Source organism: Pimephales promelas, chromosome 13 (assembly GCF_988280905.1).
Source record: "Pimephales promelas chromosome 13, fPimPro1.hap1.1, whole genome shotgun sequence".
NCBI classification, from domain to species: domain Eukaryota; kingdom Metazoa; phylum Chordata; class Actinopteri; order Cypriniformes; family Leuciscidae; genus Pimephales; species Pimephales promelas.
This window is the reverse complement of record NC_142781.1, coordinates 29,859,508-29,878,928: the sequence shown is the minus strand read 5'-3', so window position 1 is coordinate 29,878,928 and position 19,421 is coordinate 29,859,508. Positions and strand designations below refer to the sequence as shown.

The 19,421-nt window shown below is 35.3% G+C and overlaps 1 protein-coding gene across 1 annotated transcript in view; it reads left to right on the top strand.

Moving 5' to 3' along the window:
- slc35f1 (solute carrier family 35 member F1) overlaps positions 1–19,421 on the top strand; it is an 89,309-nt gene that overhangs the window by 27,246 nt on the left and 42,642 nt on the right. The window contains exon 2 of the mRNA XM_039693267.2: positions 18,869–19,044. Within this exon, the coding sequence (XP_039549201.1) occupies positions 18,869–19,044 (176 nt within the window). The remainder of the gene's footprint in view (positions 1–18,868; positions 19,045–19,421) is intronic.

The window sequence follows — 19,421 nt, the reverse complement described above, 5'->3', positions numbered from 1 at the left end:
AAGTCCTGTCTTATGTAAAATGTCCTGTCTTTTAAAGGGTTAATCTCTAGAGTCTGTTAAAACCTATTGGTTGTATTCCAGTATAATCTCAGTTTAACGTGCTTATGAAACTACATATTAATGACTTCAAAAGAATATATTTGTATTTATGTTAAATGTTTTTGTCACTGAAGTTTTATTTGGTAGTCTTATCTGATTCTGAACCTTAACTAACTGAAATATTTCTAACAGTGTTTTTTCTTTTCTGTATGATTTGTATCTCACAATAAAGTCCTTGAAAGATTTTACCTATTTAGAAAAGACAGCATCAGCACAAAAGTCAATCTATCTCAAGTTTGTTTATGTATAATCAACGTGCTAGATGCAGGACATTCAATTGGAAAAATATACGAATAATCTGCCAGGAATCGATTGGATCATGAAAAGTAGTTATTACTTCCCAGAACATACACTGTAAAAATATATTGTTGGTTTAACTTAAAAAATGAAGTAATGGTTGCCTTAGAATTTTAAGTTCATTGAAATGGAAAAATGAGTTAATACAATGAAGGAGATTGATTTAATCATTAGAAACTCAAAATATTATGTTATATGAACTACATAAATTATTTAAGTTGATTTGACAAAAGAAAAAATGTTGTGATTATTCATTTTTTTACAGTGTTTGAATGAAAAGGTCAAGTTTGATTTTATGTTGAAATTTTCCATACTCTGATATATTTGATTTGCAACAATATATTTTTTGTAGGTTTACATACTGTACCATTAACTGAGGAAACCTGAAAAAAAAGCATGTAAAGTCAGGCAGCCATCTGTTACGGGCTTTTGGCTCTGGACCTTTAACCTGCAACAAGTGAGGTGCGTTTTTGCATTTGCATCCAATTTGAATATCTAAGTGTGTCATCAGGTGGTTATACAGAGTTTGACAGGTTAATTCACACAAAAATAAAGCCAAATCTGTTGTTCCAAAACGTTTTGATTTTATTTCTCAGTGTAACACTGACATTGCTTTTCCATACAATGGGAGTTCAGTCACCATCCATCACCATATCTATCAAAAAGGGGGGAAAAAAGCACACAAATTAAGAACCACAAATGTTGTCCATATAAATCTCGTCCTCTGCTTCAGCTAGATAATTAATCAAATGCTCTCCCCATAATGCTGGTATTTTCAGTGAAAATGTACACAGATATCTGTCTTATCATCATATAAAGCAATCTTGTAATGAAGACTTTTAATATAGTTCATGACTGGACTACTACTTCTACTACTAAATTCACAATAAACAAATTTTCCTTTGATTAATAGTTCATTATTGGTCATATTGTGGAACTTTTTAGCGTAGAATCTGTAATGTTGTGGAATCACTACCGTTCAAAAGTGAAATTGATCAAAAGTGACTGTAAGAACATTGTTACAAAAGTAAATAAATTGTTATTGTGTTTTTTAATCTTTCTTACTTGATACACGTTTCTTGAGCATCAAATCAGCATATTAGAATGATTTCTGAAGGATCATGTGACATTGAAGACTGGAGTAATGATGCTGAAAATTCAGCTTTGCCAGCACAAGAATAAATACCATTTTAAGCATATTCATATTCAAAAGAGTAATTTTAAATTGTAATAATATTGTACAATGTTACTGTATTTTGATCAAATAAAGGCAGTGATGAGCATAAGAGACTTCTTTCAAAGTGATTTAAAAATCTTTCCGACCCTAAAATTTTGAACGGTAGCGTATATCAGCTCATCAGCTGCTCATTTATTGAGATTTCAGTGATTTTTCCGTTTCAAAGAGAATCAGATCATTATAATCTGTTCAGCAGCTGTGTGTGGCAGAATGAGAGCCATTGATTTGATGTTCCAGGTTGAGAGAGTGTCTCATCCCAGATTTTTCAATGTGGAAATCAAAGTTGTGGTCGCTTTACCTCATGGTGACTAAACCCTTGAGTAAAACCCTTCTGTGAGACCAATCCCAAACCCCAAGCACAGCGAGAGTACTAGATGAAAGAACTTCCCTTCCTTTGAGAAAGAATTCACTTTTGTGCTCTCTCTAATCCCTCTGCGAATTAGTTAAATGAAGCATGGGCTCTCTGATACATATAGCAAAGAGGGGCCAGCCGCGGTTACGGAGACCCCACAGGGAGTTGTTCTTGAAGGGGTGAAAAATAACATGCGAAACTCTCAAGAAATTGTGTGTAGGGCTGATTTCTCGGCCATTCCTTAATTGCATGTTGATCACACTGACACTATTAGGTCTAGCATCTGCTTTCGGATTGGGGAAATGTGGTTTGTGTTTGTGCTTAAGCCGATGCCAGTTATGAATGTACTTTGATTACAACTGATCATGCCCAAACACGCCAATTGCGTTCAGTCATGTTTAAAATCTGCTGCAGGAAACGGTCTGTAAGTGTGTTCAGTTCAGTCTTACAATAGTTTCAGCTAGTCGTTAAAGGATTAGTTCACTTTTGAAAAAACTTTTGTTGATAATTTACTCACCCCCATGTCATCCAAGATGTCCATGTCTTTCTTTCCTCAGTCGAAAAGAAATTTAGGTTTTTGATGAAAACATTCCAGGATTTTTCTCCATATAATGGACTTCAATGGGAACCGGATGGTTCAAGGTCCAAAAGACAGTTAATAACTGTTTCAGATGCAGCTTCAAATGTCTTTAAACGACACCAGACGATGAATAAGGGTCTTATCATGCGAAACGATCGGTTATTTCAAAGCTTATTCCAAAAATGTAACTTTTCTAAGGACAAATGCTAGCCTTTCTCCACTCTGTGAGGCGCGTTTGTAACGTCACGTAATACGTAATTACGTTCAAATGGTCACGGGCGACGTAGCCGGAAGTACAGAATCAAAATCGTCCGACATCGTTGTTTTCCCTTTTAATTCCTTTTTTGTAAACGGCGTTTGAGTTAGTTTTCACGTTCAACCTATGCGTTCAACTTGTAAACACTCGACTCTGTACTTCTGGCTACGTCGCCCGTGACCTTTTGAACGTAATTACGTACTACGTGACGTTGCAAACGCGCCTCACAGAATGGAGAAAGGCTAGCATTTGTCCTTAGAAAAGTTACAATTTTGGAATAAGCATTGAAAAAACCGATCGTTTCGCATGACAAGACCCTTATTCATCGTCTGGTGTCGTTTAAAGACATTTGAAGCTGCATCTGAAACTGTTATTAACACTATCTTTTGGACCTGAACCATCCGGTTCCCATTGAAGTCCATTATATGGAGAAAAATCCTGGAATGTTCTCATCAAAAACCTAAATTTCTTTTCGACTGAGGAAAGAAAGACATGGACATCTTGGATGACATGGGGGTGAGTAAATTATCAGCAAAAGTTTTTTCAAAAGTGAACTAATCCTTTAAGTGTCTCCCCGGCTTAAAGGTGTGTTGCTCTAGAGATGATGAGTATTCAAAATGACTTTTTCTTTTTGTTATGCAAAATAATTTGCTTAAAAAGGCAACAATTTTATAAAAAATAATCGTACTTGCCCAAATCTTTGAATGGTGTTTCAAATATTCAAATATTTTCATAATGTCTGATTTGATTTAGAATGATTTTTCAATGATGCTGAAAATTCAGCTTTGACTCAGAGGAATAAATTGTTTTTTAAAATATATTAAATTAGAAAAGTTATTTAAAATTGTAAAAATATTTTTTTTGTAATATTTCTATTTTTACTGTTTATTTTTTTTTTTAAGAAAACTGTATTTATAAAATTGGCCATATTTAATCCTCCCATTTCTCAGAAAATATTGATATTAATTCCATTTAAATTTGATTACTTAAAGGAGTAGTTCACTTAAAAAAAAACTTTTACTGATAATACCCCCATGTCATCCAAGATATCCATGTCTTTCTTTCTTCAGTCGAAAAGAAATTAAGGTTTTTGATGAAAACATTCCAGGATTGTTCTCCATATAATGCACTTCAGTGGGAACCAAACGGTTCAAGTGTCATGATTCTGCCCTCTTGTCGTTTATTTTCTCTGGTCATGAGGCAGGATCATGACCAAATCATGTTTTGCGTACAAGCGGATAGCCTGTTTGGGTCATGTGCTTGTGTTGTCTCGTTTCGTTACCCCGCCCCCTTGTTATCCTCGTCTAGTCGGTTTCACCTGTCCTTGTCATTAGTGTTCCCTTTATAATCCCCTTGTATTTGCGGTCCTGGGTCGGTTCATCTGCTTGTTAACTTTTGTGTGTTTTGTCTAGTGTATTACTGTTTCTGTTGTTAGTTTATATTCTAGTTTGTCAAGTGTTAGTCTAGTTTAGTCATTCTTGTTCCAGTCCTGTTTTGCCCCCTCATGGGTTTTGTTTTCCCTTTTTTTTCATCAATTAATAAACATTGTTTTACTGCATCCTGTCTGCGCCTGGGTTCTTCCATATTCATAACATTAAGGTCTAAAAGATAGTTTTTCAGTGCAAACTGTTCAAAGGGCTTTAAACGATTCTAGATGATGAATAAGGGTCTTATCAAATGAAATGATCACTCATTTATAAAAAATAACAAAGTTTAAGTTTTATAAGCTCAAATGGCTGCCTTGTTCTGTGATGAGCGTTCATGACTCTCCTGTTCAAACTTGCTCATCAAAATAAATGATCTTTTTTTGTGTCATTTGTTTGAATAAAAAAACCCCAAAACATACTGACTCGGAAAAAATTCATGCATTTTGATGAACGAGTTCGAATAAGAGTCACAAACGCATATCACAGAGCAAGGTGACTATTTGAGCTTATAAAACATTTCGCTTGACGATACCCTTATTCATCGTCTGGCATCGTTTGATGCCCTTTGAACAGTTTGCACTGAAACTGTCTTTTGGACCTTGAACCATTTGGTTCACATTGAAATGCATTATATGGAGAAATAAAGTTTTTTTTTTTAGTAGTGAACTACTCCTTTAATCAGCAATTTGTTTAAAATCTTTAATTGACTTAATTTTAATCAATTGAAATCCTCAATGAAACAAAAATATCCTACTCTTCCTGCTGTAGATATAAATGCAATAGCCAATATAATGCAATATAATAGCCTACCCAAATGCCCATGTATGCCAGCTCAGTTTTGTTTCTATTAGGGCAACATTTATCTGTGCAAATGCGAATACAGTGATGTCTTTCCTATGAGACATGAACTAGTTCTCATTAAAATATTGTTTATTTAACACCATTAGATTTCTCTTCTGCATTGTGTGTGACTTCAGTCAAGCATCTGTGAGAAATAGGACAGAAAATCATCAGAAGTCTCTGTTAACGTCCTGTCACGTGTCAAACTCAAACACCTTGACCGCCAGCTCAAACACCTGCTTAGAAGTTTTTAAGGCTGTGTCTCAAATATACCCCTATACCTTTTAAAAGGGCACTATTTGAGGGGACAGCTTTTTGTAGTTGTGTCCGAAACCATAGCGGACATTATTGGTACAAACTGATTCCACCGGAGGCAAGACGTCCCCAAATGCAACTTTAATAATAAACACAAGAACAAACATAAAACAAAGGCTAGAAACTAGAACAGGCAACATTCACTGCTAACATACAATACTAAAAGACACAGGCCAAAACAAGAGGGCTTATATGGTTAGTCCACCCAAAAATGAAAATTCTGTCAGTATTTACTCACCTTTATGTTGTTCCAACCCGTAAGACCTACGTTTGGTTTAAAGTGTTCTCGTCGCTTGATAAAGTTAAGATTGAACCCCTGTAGTCACTTGGACTTTAACAATGTCTTTTATAACTTTTCAAGGCCGGCTAGTTTCAATCCCTCAAGAAGCCTATGGACTAGTATGGAGGAGTGAGCCAGCTCTCAGATTTCATCAAAAATACCTTAATTCATGTTCCGAAGATGAACGAAGGTCTTACGGGGTTGGAACAACATGTAAATTCTGACTGAATTTTCATTTTTGAAATAAAAATTTTCATTTTTGGGTGAACTCCTTTTAAATACACTGACTAATTACAAGACAAGGAACACCTGTGAACAATGACCTGACAATTAACAAATGACTAGACACATGGCAGGACCACATGACAAACATGGAATCACATGACAGAAAAGAACAAGGAACAAGGCACAAACCCCACACCGTGACAGTTATCGAGTGCACACATTCAATCCCACAATGCACTGTGTAACATTCCAAGCAGGTCCCTGCCCTAGTTGTGGTTAGGTAAGTTAGCCTATATAACTTGATGTTCATTAAAATTTCATTAAACCAAATAATTTCACATTGGCTGTACAGCAGTCAGCTGGTGTTCACACCTTTCCGATCAAATATCATGTTTGAGCAAAAAATCGACATGTATATGTAGCTATATAACAGTGTTCGTCATTTCACTTCTGTAATCGGATGTTTTTCTGCATTAAATAGGATGATATGCAAAAATATGCAGGGTGGGATATGATTTTATTCATCAGGAGTTCTTTGGTTTGTGAAAAGTGACAGGTGGTTGCACAGGAAGTCATTTTGTTGAAATGTCAATTTAGAAATGTGTCAAATGAGAAATTGACTTGGACAGTTGAAATTAAAACCCGGGAAAAAACATGACATTGAAAACAAAAAGTGATATTTAAGACCCTTTTATATTTTTTACAAATCTAAAACTCTATATATTTTTTATTTCATGGTGTAGCGACTTCAGGCACTCCATGTAATTTACCACTGCATATTTTTTTGTTTAAGATTTTTTTTTGATAAAAAATAGTCTCTTTTAGGGGTCTTATTGCAAGAGGCAAGCTGATGCCTTGAATGGGAATGAAATGAGCACTTGATGTATATTTACCCCTTGAGGAGAGTCTGTATAGGTCATCCCACTGATCTGTATTGATCTGGACTGGAGTAATTTGAGAGAAAATGATGTTTGATAGGGCTTTCAGAGTTAGTGTGGAGTGTAGATCCTGATGAGGAGAAGCTTGAAGATGCAAGTGAGAAAAAGAAAATCAATCTTTAACAATTCTTTCTTTTCTACCAGAGCACTTGATTGTAGCTCATTGAATACGGACGGTGTGTAGTTTTACTTCACTCTTTCAAAGGGTCCGTCAGAAAAGATTACCAGAAAGACACCACTTTTGTCGGATTGACTTTGAAGCTTTCTTCCCTCTGTTGTTTCGAGGGAGTTTTCTGATGAGTCTTTGTTGTAAAACGAAGTCTATTGATCTGACATAGACATTCATTTGAGTTAACCATCATTTGATCCAAGACATTTGGAAATTAGAGCTTAGAAAGAGGTTGAAGTGGGTCTGAAGAATTAGTTTGGTCATGCATGTAAATCTATCAATATATAAAACTTGTGTTGCTTTGCCTAATTATTTTTATTAAAATTATATAATAATTCTGTCATTTAATCAGTTACATTGACTAAAATAAGTTCACATACAAATTAATTAAAAATAATGTATAATTGAGGACATGACAAAATTGTCATTTTTGTCAAATTGAGTCAGTAATTGAATATCACATGATTTGATAAAATGGCTTTAACAGAAAAAGTGTCAAATTTAAACACTAGAAAATAAGTAACATTTACACAGATAAAAAGTAAATTTCACATATGGGATTAAGTTAAGTAAAATTAACAAAGAAAATACGTGCTATAATTAGGGTTGCAACGGTATGAGATTTTCACGGTATGATAATCGTCTCAGAAAATATCACGGTTTCACGGTTTCACGGTATACGATATTAAACTATCATTATTATAATCAGCATCAGCTACAATGGCCCTTAAATGAATAAAAACAGATATTGTTTTTGGTTGAACATGGTTTATTGTAACAAAGGTTTTTTCAATAGAGTCTTTATGAAATGTATATTTATTTCCTCAGAAATTCTGGGTTGTCTGAAATAACTGGTCTGGATTCTGTGATTGAATACAAAATGTATTTTTGAGAATGCAATCAGATAAAATGTAACAACTTTAGTTTGTCTATACACAAGAGAAGTTTAATAAATTAAAACATGGACAAAAAAACTATACACAATATATATTTTAGTCATAGGCTAAACCAAACTTTTTTTTCCCAGGTTGTAGGGGAGAGCGGGGCACAACCTAACGCTTTTTGCTTTTGGCTGAATTAATTAAAAAATAATTAGGTTAGATTAATACTTTTTTTACACAAGCAACATGCACATCTCTGCTACAAATGAACACTAAAAGTTTTTTTCTAGGACCTACCATTTTTGTACAGTTGCACTGAAAGTGACAGAAGTGCAAATGTTACAACTTACCCCATATGCGGCGTTAATTGTAACAGACAGAGGGGTTAGTTGTAACACACATAATTCAGTACTATTTTATTTGTATAGTTTGATATTGTTTGTGGATCTGTATAAACAGATATCCATACATATCCCTCATCCAATCATCCTTCTATTATGGATCAATATCATGGATAGAGACATAGAAAAGGGCTGCATAGTTTTGCAATAAATAATAATAAATAAAATTATAAATATTGTAATTGCAATTAAATTAGATTTGTGTGTGGCAGCTGCATGATGTACAATTATTATTATTAATAACAGTAATGATAATACAAATTAGCTTAAAATAAAAATTTAAAGGGTTTATTGCATTAATAACAGGCCATATTTTTAATAAATATACAAGTTATCATTCATAGAACACTAAATTTTAAACATTTTAAATCCCAACATTGTTTGTGAACGTCTAACAAAGTTAAATGTATACTCAAACCTGAAAAGTTGTGTGGCTCCGTTTTCATTTGATTATCATTGTACACTTGGAGGCTTAAGTTGTACCACTCTGTTAGAATTAATCCCGCTGTGTATTACATATTTTAAACCTAGCTAACAGTCGCTAGGAATTGCTGACATGTTTCAAAACGGTGCTATGTTTGAGCCAACAAGACGGTGATTAAGGCAATATAAAGTTAGATTTGGAAACGTATACACCCAACTCAGAAACCGAAAAAAACCTATGATGAAAAAAATTACTTTCATGGTGTCAAAACACTCTTTGTCCAGTATCTTCACGAAATATAATCAAAACTTTCCGCAAATTCGCGGGAGACCGTCTTCTGGCAGCAAGAGAAAAATAGCGGAAAGACAGCCTGCTTGATCCTGACGAACTGTGTAAACGGGCCGTGTTACATTTAACCCCGCGTTAACACCTACTGAACACCTATGAGTTTCAGTCAGTGTATTTGATGATTATTCTTTAAAAAAATAATTATAAAGTGCACATTAAGTGTTCTCTGTCTAGATATGTTCATGTGTTCACGTCTTCGTAGTGGCTGAGACAGCTTTAAAAACCATGAGCGTCATGCGTACTTGAGTGTGTACTAGATCTACTAGACGAAACGGCGCTGCTCATTCAGAGACACGCTGAATATAGAAGGGGCTTGCACACCAGTCTTTTTGCGTTGTATATTCACAGACACGCACATCGCGATTTGATTTAGGCTACTGCATAGCTATATTTTGCTTTATTTATCCATCTATCTTTTTAAATCGCACATTTTACGTGGCATCTGTTTTGTAACGCAAAAAGACGCATGTGTGCGTCTTTTTGACAGACCGGGATTCCCTCAGCATGACAGAAATAATATGGCCTTAAGTTATAAAAGTTATGAATAACCTTCATCTTCACGGAGGGATGGTGTTCCCATAGGCGGAAATCGCGGGGGGGTCGGGGGGGTCAGGACCCCCCCTATCTGAGGGTTGTCCCCCGCAAAAAAAACATTAAAATATGTGTATTGTAAATAATGTAATGATATATTCTTAAAATAATTAAGAAATAAAATAACACAAATGCAAACGGGGCAATATCGAAAAAAGCGTTCTAAACATTTTGAGACCCCCCTCCCTTGCCTCACAGTGCATTGGTCCACTGCCTCCGTCCCTTTTACCTCAGACGCCTCCGTCCCCTTACACACATTCCGGTGGCCGGAGAGAAAAACATAGTGTTTGAATAGTTGTGGAACTCCAGTAAAGGGGTCGCACACCGGACGAGAAGCGTCGCGTCGCGCAGCGCCACGTCTTTAAAATTCGAACACATTATTCTCTATGAGTGTACACACACCGGCGGCGCCGTTCGGCGTCTGTCCGCGGCGCCCAGCAACGGCTCAGTCAGGACCGTGTTCAAAACCCTGCTGCACCACAGAGCGCCATTTACATAGTTTTATATACAATTTAAATTATTTTTTGTCTCAAATCGGTGCTGACGGATCCTGACTTCGCCCTATGCTGCAATATGCATTTAGTTTTGCATTTATTTACAGAAATCAGCTGCTTGAATGCAATTGCTGGTGTTATTGGATTTTTCAGGTGAGATTCTCAATTCTTTCAGTAACGGATGCTCTGAGGTAAAGTTTTCAGACTGCAGACTCAGCAACGATTATATTTAATTGTACAGTACAATAATAACTTAGAACAGACATTATCTTCATGTCATTAAACATTACAATATTGCTGGCCATACACTGATGAGAAAGTCCGGGTGCGCTGTGCATTTATATTGTAACGCTTTCACTGTGATTTAGTTGGTTTATATCATTTAATATAGTTAAATAATGAGTCAATGAATGAAATGAAATCGCTGCGTGAGGAGAGTATGTAAACAGATTCGCCGCTGGCTTAAACCAGAAAGAAATTTTAAGAAGTATAATGAAATGGTCTCCATGCTACACTAATAATAGTAAGGCTTTCCTCTGTATGTTTTTGCCTGTATTATTGGTGTCCCCTTCAAAATTTGCTCTTGAGAATTGTTATGTTTATTGTCCCCCCCAACATTTTGATGAAATTTTCGCCCCTGGGTGTTCCTGAATATGGGAGAACATGTTCGACGTGTTTACTCCTTTTGCAGCCACTCTTCGTCCACATATCTTGCAAACTGGATATCCATCTTCAAGGACAACATCACGATCGTTTTTCGGATATAAGTTACAAAATATTCCCGTATAGCCTACTGCAGATTTTATTTATTTTTTTGGCGGGAGATAGAGATTCGCAGCCTCTGTCTCGGACATTTTCAGCGCTGTACGGATAAGCAGTCAAGCTGAAAGAAGTTGCATGCGGCAGTGCAGGTGAATTCTGTTTTTTTTTTTTTTTAACCGCGGATAAGCAAATGTGCACGATATGATAATCGTACATGTCAATATCGCGATAAACCGCCATACCGGTATATCGTTACAACCCTAGCTATAATACAAACTCGGCCAGATAAAGTTTGTTGAGTAATTTCTACTTAGTTTACGTTACAATACTCGGTTTTAACATTTTACATTTTACAATATAGCACTGAATTAGGCCATGATTTTTAAGCATATGCTTCCTAACATCTAAGTAAAAAAAATATATATTGTATATATTGTGTAAACAATAACAGAAGTAATGTGGTACTTTCCCAGACACAGTGATCTAAACACTTATTTTTGTCATAAGACAGCAAGATACTAAACCTAACAACAAAAGCAATGATAAAACTGTGTAAATACAGCTGGAAAACTGTGAAAAATGCAACCGTATTAATTATTTATGCCCCAGTGCATGATGGGAGGACTAGTATCAGAGAGTTGAGTAGGTTTTACTTAAATTTATAGCGTTGGCATTTCCGCTTTTATTTCTTTAAGCTTAAATTGAATACTAATATACTGTACAATTTACTTTGTTTTTTTTATTCTTCTTTTATAGTATTCTTTAAATTCTATAACAAACTAACTTATTCAGGTAGAAATTACATTTGTTTTTGCTGTAGTATTTACTTCATTTTTACGTGCGACGGTTGTACCTTTAAACAGATCTCATGTCTTCATTTGAAATTCTGTGTCCTCCTATTATCCTCTTCTGATTTATCAGATGGTTAAAAATATTAGTGATGGTCATTCATGGCTCTAAAATAAATTCTAGTCACATTCTAATTTTATTTCCTTTGTCTCAGCAACTGCCCAAGAATGCAGGATGATATATCCATTTCTTCACATCCCAATTTGTTCCAAAGATTAATAAGCCTGCATGGAAACGGGTGTCAGAAAGCTTTTGATAAATTCCTCTCTTACCAGCATCCATCTTCCTGCAGACTATCTTGGATTTTTGATCTGAAGTTGTTTACTCCTCCTCACACACCTTTGTCATCTTTTTTTATTTTTTTTATTTTTTGCTACAATCTTTCCAATTACCCTGAATTCATAGGCGCTCAAAAATATGTAGTTGTGAAGTTGGTAGAACAATTTTTTTTTTTGTTCTACCAACTCTGAAATAATTCTGTTCACATCTTCAGTTAGAGCTGCCTTGTCTGTGTGAATGTTTAGTGAGTCAGTTTACTTCACACTTGGCTACTGGACTGTGAAATACATTAAGAATCATTAGCCTTTATATATGGAGTTTCTTGAGTTATTGTTATTGGAAATTCGACTTCTCGTCTTCCTCTGCATACACCTCCTGTGACAAATATTCTTGAGCACCAGGGATCGTGTGACTGAAGACTATTTAAAGACTTCATCCCCAAATGACTTTATTTCATGACATTTCTGTTGTCCCTGAACACTACAGGACACAAATTTGTCACACTTTGTCTCAAACGACGTGTTTTATAGCCCAGGAGTGGTACAAAACAGGACACTTTTGTGACAGAAGCCTGGGCCCATTGTGTCTTAACATCTTTTTTTGTCTGCATTAGTAGATAAATAGTTTACTTGTTGTTTTCTCCCCCGTTCGTCCTCATCACGTCTCTGTCCTTGAGACGAACAGTAACAGAGTTCAACAAATACAACATGTATTCTTTCAATGGTTCAGTGAACGCTGAGAGTCTACAAACACAAAAGCTGCTTCGTAGTCTGAACATATCGGCTTCCTGGAGGACTGGAGTGACCAATCATTACATTTCAAACATCATCCATCATTCTGAGCATTTATTGTACAGACGCTTTGCAGCAGACAGCCTGCCTGGCTGCATTTATATATTTTGAAGGCAAAGCAGGTACATGTGAAGGACAGTAAAGCATATATGAGCTTAATATCATTTTCTTTTTGTCCTTGTCCCTCTTTCTCCTCCATAATGAAAGAGAGCTCCTAACAGGAGCTATAAAGCAAATTCTATTTAAACTCGCGGCCAGATAATTTGTCTTGGGGCAATGTTACATAGACCAAAAAGAGAGAGGAAAAAAAAAAAACATATTTCATCTTAAATACAATGGCCTTAGAGAAAAGCGAATTGGTTTCTATCTAAATGCAAATTTGTACTTCTGTGGAACTGTTGGGTAAAGTGAGCTCATGCATGTGGGTTTTGGACCTTCCTGAAACACACGCAAGGCCTCAATCATGTATGACATTTCAATATTTAACCTCCAATGATTGACAGGTGAATTCCGGCAGAGATTTTAAATGGTTCGATGCTGCATGCATCACTTTGAATACCACTATATTTTTCTTTATTATAAGCATGAATTGATTTGATAATTGAATTTTTTGGTAACCGTTTTGCATTTATTTACTTTCGGCTCACTTATCGGTTCTTGGCTAGTTGTGAGTAGGACATAACTGAAAGAGACTATGGCTGTGTCCGAAATCTCCACTCAAACCACTATTCCCTACCTCCTATGCAGGGCACTATACAGTGAGCTCACCAGCATAATAGAAACATCACTTTCGGACACTACTCGATCGTCTCTCGGCGCCGTTGATTACGTCATTGCTGTCGCTTGGGGTACTGACCATCGGTTGTACACTACTTTTCAAAATGCATTCTGGGATACATTGAGTGGACTATATAGGGTATAATAATCATCACAATACATTCGGACAGCACTACAAAAATGGCGAGCTCACTATATAGTCCACTTGTGAGTAGTGGGAGATTTCGGACACAGCCTATTTGTGGTTTGGTGAGTTGGTGAGTTACCAGAGTCTCCACTGGTAAAGCGGTTTACCTGTTTTTATTTTTAATTTTCTTGTATTTTATTATTTTGTCTTATTTTTTATCTTATTTCTTATTTTATTTAAATTATGTTGTTCTCTTATTTTATTTTAGATTATTTTATCTGATTTTTTTATATTTATTTGTATCTTATTTATTGTATTTTTTATTCTTTTTTTTCAATTAGTATTAAACATTTTTGAAGAAAAAAAAGGATGGTCACACTTGATTGATCATTGCTGTCATTTCCGAGTGCTATTACATGGAGCTCAAAGCTTTTGCCTGCAGAGCAGACTGATGTTCCTGTAGTCTTTGAGAAAATTACAAAATGGCCACAAAAGCCCCGGGGATAGAGATGTGAGATGTTTGATCTTAATATTGTTATCATGAAATTGGCCATTGCTCAATTATTGGCAGAGCCTGTGAAGTGCTGAAGAGCTAATCAGACATTCATTAGTCTCATTCTCATGAACGAGATCCCAATGCTGCATTCCTTCCATTTCTTGACAAAGACGTGGTAACACACACTACTAGTAGACACTATTTAGAGGGTCTTCAGCTGTCAGTCCACAAATCAGTGATTCTGTGATCCGTCTTCACATTTGCTGAAGACAGCGGCTTTAGCAAGCTATGTGAAGTTATTGCACTATATTAAAAGGTCTCCGTTCCAGTGAAATCACAAGAGAAATGCAACCAAACAGGTCATGATTACTGAAATACATCTACTGACAAACAGATGGCATTTCAATTTGTTTATTTATTTAACAAATGATCAGTTAAGCCAGATTTGAACTTGTGACCTCTCTCGCTTAATGCAAAACTATTCCTCTGAGCTCCATCAGCTCACGCTCAGATTAAAGGCTGAAATCCCAGAATCGCCTGTGGTAAATGTTCTTGGGTTAACCTCAAGTATTTGATACTTTTCTTTCACTGATTGTTGTTCACTTGAATGCAAGAATTTCACTTGTTCATGCTCTTTGTCTTGATAATTATTCTGCTATAGTTGAATATTCCTTCTTGTTAAATAGAGTTGTTTTTGTCTTTGTGGCAACCACAAATAATTAGCTTTGGCTAAAAACATTGATACATATATCAGATCACTGTCAAAGTGTACCTATGTTATCTGTATCTGTCCCTATCTAAATAAACTATAATAATAATAAAAATGTGGTACTTTCGTGAGCATTCAACTGAAATAAAATGACAAATAGGAAACTCTACGGTCTCATGCACATTACAGATACTCATACTGAAAGCCACGAGAGTGCAAATCCTCATCAAATGTACCATTTTGGATAGGGTCTTATAGGCTGCAGTTAATTGTGTAAAACATAAGCTTTTGTCTTGTAATGAGGACAGCTTTGTGACTGTGCAAAGAAAAAAAATGTTTTCAGTAACCTTTTCAAAGTCTCAAAGCTGTTTATTGTCGTTAACTGCAGTGTTTGGCTCTGAAATACTACCTTGAATAAATAAGCATATTTGATTTACCTCTACCATTGTTTTTTTGCATTTTTGCACGCTTCTGAATCTACAGGACCACAGCACGGGAAATTATATTTTACCTGAGTAAATGAGCTTGCAGAGTTACAAGTGATTAAGATGAAAAATACTGTTTATCGTAATTAATAATACAATATAAAATGTAAAATGGCATTCGGTCTTATCTTCGCTGGCTGCACACAAACACAAACAGTGCAGTCTGACTCACAAACTAATGACTCTTATGATTTGATTCATTTAATATATTAAATTTGATTATATATATATATATATATATATAAAATGTAATCAAATATATCAATATATATGATAATATAAATGTAGTCAAATATGGAAAAACCCAAATGTTGGGTTAAAAATGTAATTAAAAAATGAAACCCAATGGCTGGGTTTGTCCATATTTGACCCAAAGTTGTGTTTAAACAACCTTAGCAATTTTTAGAGTGTGTGTATATGTATATATATATATATATATATATATATATATATATATATATATATATTCAGTTTTCATTGTTCATTGAATCCATCAGAGCATTTGCTGAATCAACATACTTCTCACTGATCCAACAGCAAATCTTTGCTTTCAATAATGTCCATCTCACACAGAGAAATACACACACAGAAATATATATATATATACAGTATTAATATATATATTAATATATATATATATATATATATATATATACTATGATTTATATATACAGAGATTTATATATATATATATATATATATACCGTATTTCTATGTATGTTTACAGACAGACATTTTCGATTTCTTGTAATTATGCCGACTTCTATTTTCAGGTAGCCTCTAATCCACTTTTCGATTACCTGACAAAGAGCAACATTAATTTTATTATCTCTGTTGTACGACTAAGAGGATTTTTCTGAAAGGAAGGACAAAAACATTGTTTTTTTCCTGCCCTATTTTTCTTTTCCGCCTTGTCATTAACAGTGTAGGCCTACCAATGCTGCATGTTTTTTTTTTGATAATTCTCCATCTCTTTCATCTTCCAGCATGTCGTCTCTGGAACTAACCTGTATGCGTGCTTCATTCGTTACTCGTGCATGTGCATGAGCACTGGCTCATTTAGTATGCACTGTGTTCACTGGGGAGCTGGATGGGGTTTTTGAAGTGAGGGCAAGTCTCCTACATTTAAGGCCAGTTGATTGACAGTTCATTCCCTCACCGGGATCCACACGCCTGCATATCCTGTGTTCTCTTCAGGGCTCTGATCCCACCAATTGGACTGTCACACACTCAGGCACACAAGCTCACACACATACTGCACTAACAATTAAACATGCCCTGTTGCACTGGCAGCTCTGAGGTGGATTTTACTGATCTGTTCACTAACCACCACCCGTAACTGACACCACCCAGAAAATGCCAAATCTGATCAACTGTGTTGATGAATTACAGGAAGGTGGCAAAGCCAATCTCTAAGTGTGGTGAAGGGTGTGTGATGGTGTGGGACTATTTAAAAGACTTTTTAATTCAAAAGGCCAAGGGAACTTTATCAGGATGCATAATATCCTGGATCCATGAAATAACTGGCCCTTAAAAATAAAAATCCACCTGCGTCTATGGGAATTTAATATGGGGTGTCCTGACTTTTAAGGAAGAACATGTATTATTTACGATAAATTATTCATTATTCATTCACAAAGAAAATTGGGTGTCCTTAAAGGTGGGATTTTTCCTATTTTTTTTAAATTGAGCAATAAGATCATTTTCCAAAAGATGATTTTTTTTATTCCTCTTTTTAGTCAACTTTAGCATGGTAAGCACTGTACATTTTTCAAATGACAAGCCGTATTTGATGTCAGTGAATGATGGACAACCATTTGGATTTCCTGCCTGACATTGTAATTACCACACGTGAGTCAGACTGCAGCTGTGTTAGCGATCATGTTTTACATCATGGACTGTGTATATATAAATATCAACGCATTCTCATCCCAGGGCGTCATATAGGTGACGTTTTTTGAAATTGCGTCTAAATTCGACGCACATGGCACCCTTATATGGTCAATATAACATGCTTTGGTAATGGGTAGGTTCAGGTCTGGGGTAGGGTTAGGGTTAGACCACTAGGTGGTGCCTTCTGGCCCATATATATCCGTGACGCTAAAGGGTGCCATTGGTGTGTCGGTTGTAGACGCAATTTCAAAAGCGCCACCTATATGACGCCTTGGTATGAGACCGGGCTGATATATATATATATATATATATATATATATATATATACAGTATGTATATATTATAACTACCCCATCTTATCATTTTGAACAGCAGAAGCTAAATATTTTGCTAAAAATATCATCAATATTTATTAAATATAATTTGCGAGTAATATTTGTTTTACTTAAATTCGTTTTTTTATTATTAATTTTAATATATTTTTAAGTATTGTGAGAACTTTGTCATTAAGAATGATTTTTAAAGAGTAGTTAAGGTTAGTGGTGTTACTTATTTACTTTCCAAAACTACAAAACTGCATTTTTTCCTGTACATAAAATTGGATTGTTCAATTTGAATACTCTTTTAAAAAGAAATGAAGTGTTAATTGATTGGAAACATTTTAAACATGTTGCAATTGTATTGAGTGATTTTATGCTTACAGACTCAGAAAAGTGTGTCCTCATCTGCATCTGAATATTTTTACTTTTAAGAGTGTGGTATCCTAATGGAGAGATACATATTGTGGCCTTAAAGTTTTCATATCTTTGTTCACATTTGACTGTATTTTTTTAATGGATGAATTGAATTGTCTGCACTTGCACACAATACATACATACGAAACAAAAGGCAATACAATTGTATATAGTTGCAAAATAAATAGGCTTATCAACTTCTAAAGAAAGGATAACACACTATGTATCTTTGGTTCTTGATTAAATTCAATCAAATTCTCTGGCAGAAATGATTCTGTCTCTTGGTAAAAAGTAGCCATGATTAGACCCTTTTTATGATGCGACGAGAGGAAAAGCAGGATCAGGAAATGTGCGAGTCAGACTCAAACCCAGTCGCCTGATTAATCTGTCGCTAACTGCTGTGCCAACTCTATGGATATCCATATTGATACCTTAAACCCATTATTCTCCAAGGTTGTTGAGCTTTATGCTTGGATTCATTGAATCACTCAATATGCAGCACAGTTATATGTATACTAACCATCGCAATTTAGCTGGTTCTATAATTTACACTGTTTACATGTGTCCACCAGTCAGAGTTAAAGCATGAAATGGAAGTTACGATAGTCTTTTCTTCACTATTGTGACGTATATCTGAGTGAAACAGCTTCATGAAAAAAATGATGTGATTTTGTCCATGGGGAATTGAGTAGTTGTCTCGACCTCGCACCAGATAACACCATCAGAGAAGAGATGCCTCTGCAATAGGGGATACAGTACAGTTTCTCTGGATCTCTGTGATATGGGACTGACTCCTGGGTTTCCTTTCACAGAGAACTTCTCCTCACGCTGGCCCTCGGCCAGGTCTTATCGCTGCTCATCTGTGGGATTGGCCTGACCAGCAAATACCTGGCGGACGATTACCACGCCAACACCCCTGTGTTTCAGAGCTTTCTCAACTACATCCTGCTGTTCCTGGTCTACACTACCACACTTGCAGTCAGGCAAGGTAAGGGGCGGCTCCTCTCTGCTTTCTGTGAAGTTTAATAAAAATTCTGTCAATTGGAAACAAGAACGGGAGGTTATCTGTAAGACAAGGCAATGATAAGACTATGGGAACATACATTTTTTATTAAAGACTGTCAGAAAAAGGGCAATGACATTTTTTTTTTTTCATTAAATTTCTCTCTGACTTCTTCTGGGACTCTGGCAGAGACTCAGAAACTTTCAAAACTACTAGCCTGTTTAATTCTTATATTTTATATTAAAGTTATGTTTGTATTTTTATGTTTTATAATATTTATCTTTGGAAATAATAAATTATTTAAAATAGTGATTTTGATTAAAATTTTGTAAAAAAGAATGGTTTGACCTAAAAATATCAAA